The 1,014-nt window shown below is 36.6% G+C and overlaps 1 protein-coding gene across 1 annotated transcript in view; it reads right to left on the bottom strand.

Annotated features, from left to right (window-relative positions):
- Positions 1-1,014, bottom strand: part of pds5b (PDS5 cohesin associated factor B) — a 27,091-nt gene that overhangs the window by 15,256 nt on the left and 10,821 nt on the right. Inside the window, exon 8 of the mRNA XM_020620441.1 lies at positions 448-588. Coding sequence (XP_020476097.1) covers positions 448-588 — 141 coding nt within the window. The remainder of the gene's footprint in view (positions 1-447; positions 589-1,014) is intronic.

The raw sequence follows: 1,014 nt of genomic DNA, 5'->3' as shown, positions 1-1,014 counted from the left end.
TTTATCGCAGCTATTATTTTGAGGAGGCAGCAGTGATCTACACTCCCTCTGAACAGATGAGTGTTATCTATCAGCAGGATGCCTTTATGAGATGCTGCAGAAGCAACATTATGTTGACTGACTGCTTTATATTTCTAATACGAATTAACAAACCTGCAGACAAAGTGCAAAAGTGTAATTCTGTGGGTAATGGGTTAGAGAACTTGAGTTTTTAGTCTGGTGTGTGGATAAATACACTATAAAGATATTAATGACTGCTGCTGCTGCTTCCATCTCTAAAAAATAACATTTTAAAGAAGTGCAGTGATGTGTCACACAAAACAACTATACAACCAACATGACAATTTGAAGACACTACAGAACTTCAGCAAAAACACAAACATCTAGAATAGCTTTAGAAATCCAAAAAGGCTTCAAGGCTCAAATGAATAAAGTGTTTTTCTATACCTTGAGTTTAAACTCGAGCTGTGGCAGCACAGACAGCAGCAGGTGGCTGTCTATGTTGTAAAGCTCCAAAATGAGGTCAAAAACATGTTCAGAGAGATCACTGACTGATGTTTTTCCCAGCATCAGCACCTGGTTGAAAAACTGGCAAATAAGACAAAGAGGGAGGAATAACAGTTATTGGTAACATCCAAAAAGAAATCCTACATGGTCATAAACGGTTAATTTTAATGTACATAAGACATATAGAGATACGCAGACCTCTGTGATGACAAAGATCATCATTTACTCAGACACACCTTTGTTCAGCATAAACCAGGCTCTTCCAGTTCTTGAACAATCTTAGAACTGTCTATTCCACCCTGTTCCAGCAGCTTCAATTAAAATAAAAACACAGAGGCTGCATATATATATATGTATATATATCCAATTCTTTCATCAGAAAGAATTGGATATATCAAATGTTTCATGTTCTAAAGATGATTTTAATGCACAACGTATCATTTAGCTTCATTATTTGTTCGGACATGGTGGTTCATACACTCTTGCATTGTTAGGATCACGCTCTTC

The sequence above is a fragment of the Monopterus albus genome, unplaced genomic scaffold (genome assembly GCF_001952655.1).
Source record: "Monopterus albus unplaced genomic scaffold, M_albus_1.0 scaffold237.1, whole genome shotgun sequence".
NCBI lineage: Eukaryota > Metazoa > Chordata > Actinopteri > Synbranchiformes > Synbranchidae > Monopterus > Monopterus albus.
Note: the sequence above shows the minus strand (reverse complement) of the source record. Positions and strands in the feature narration are given on the sequence as shown.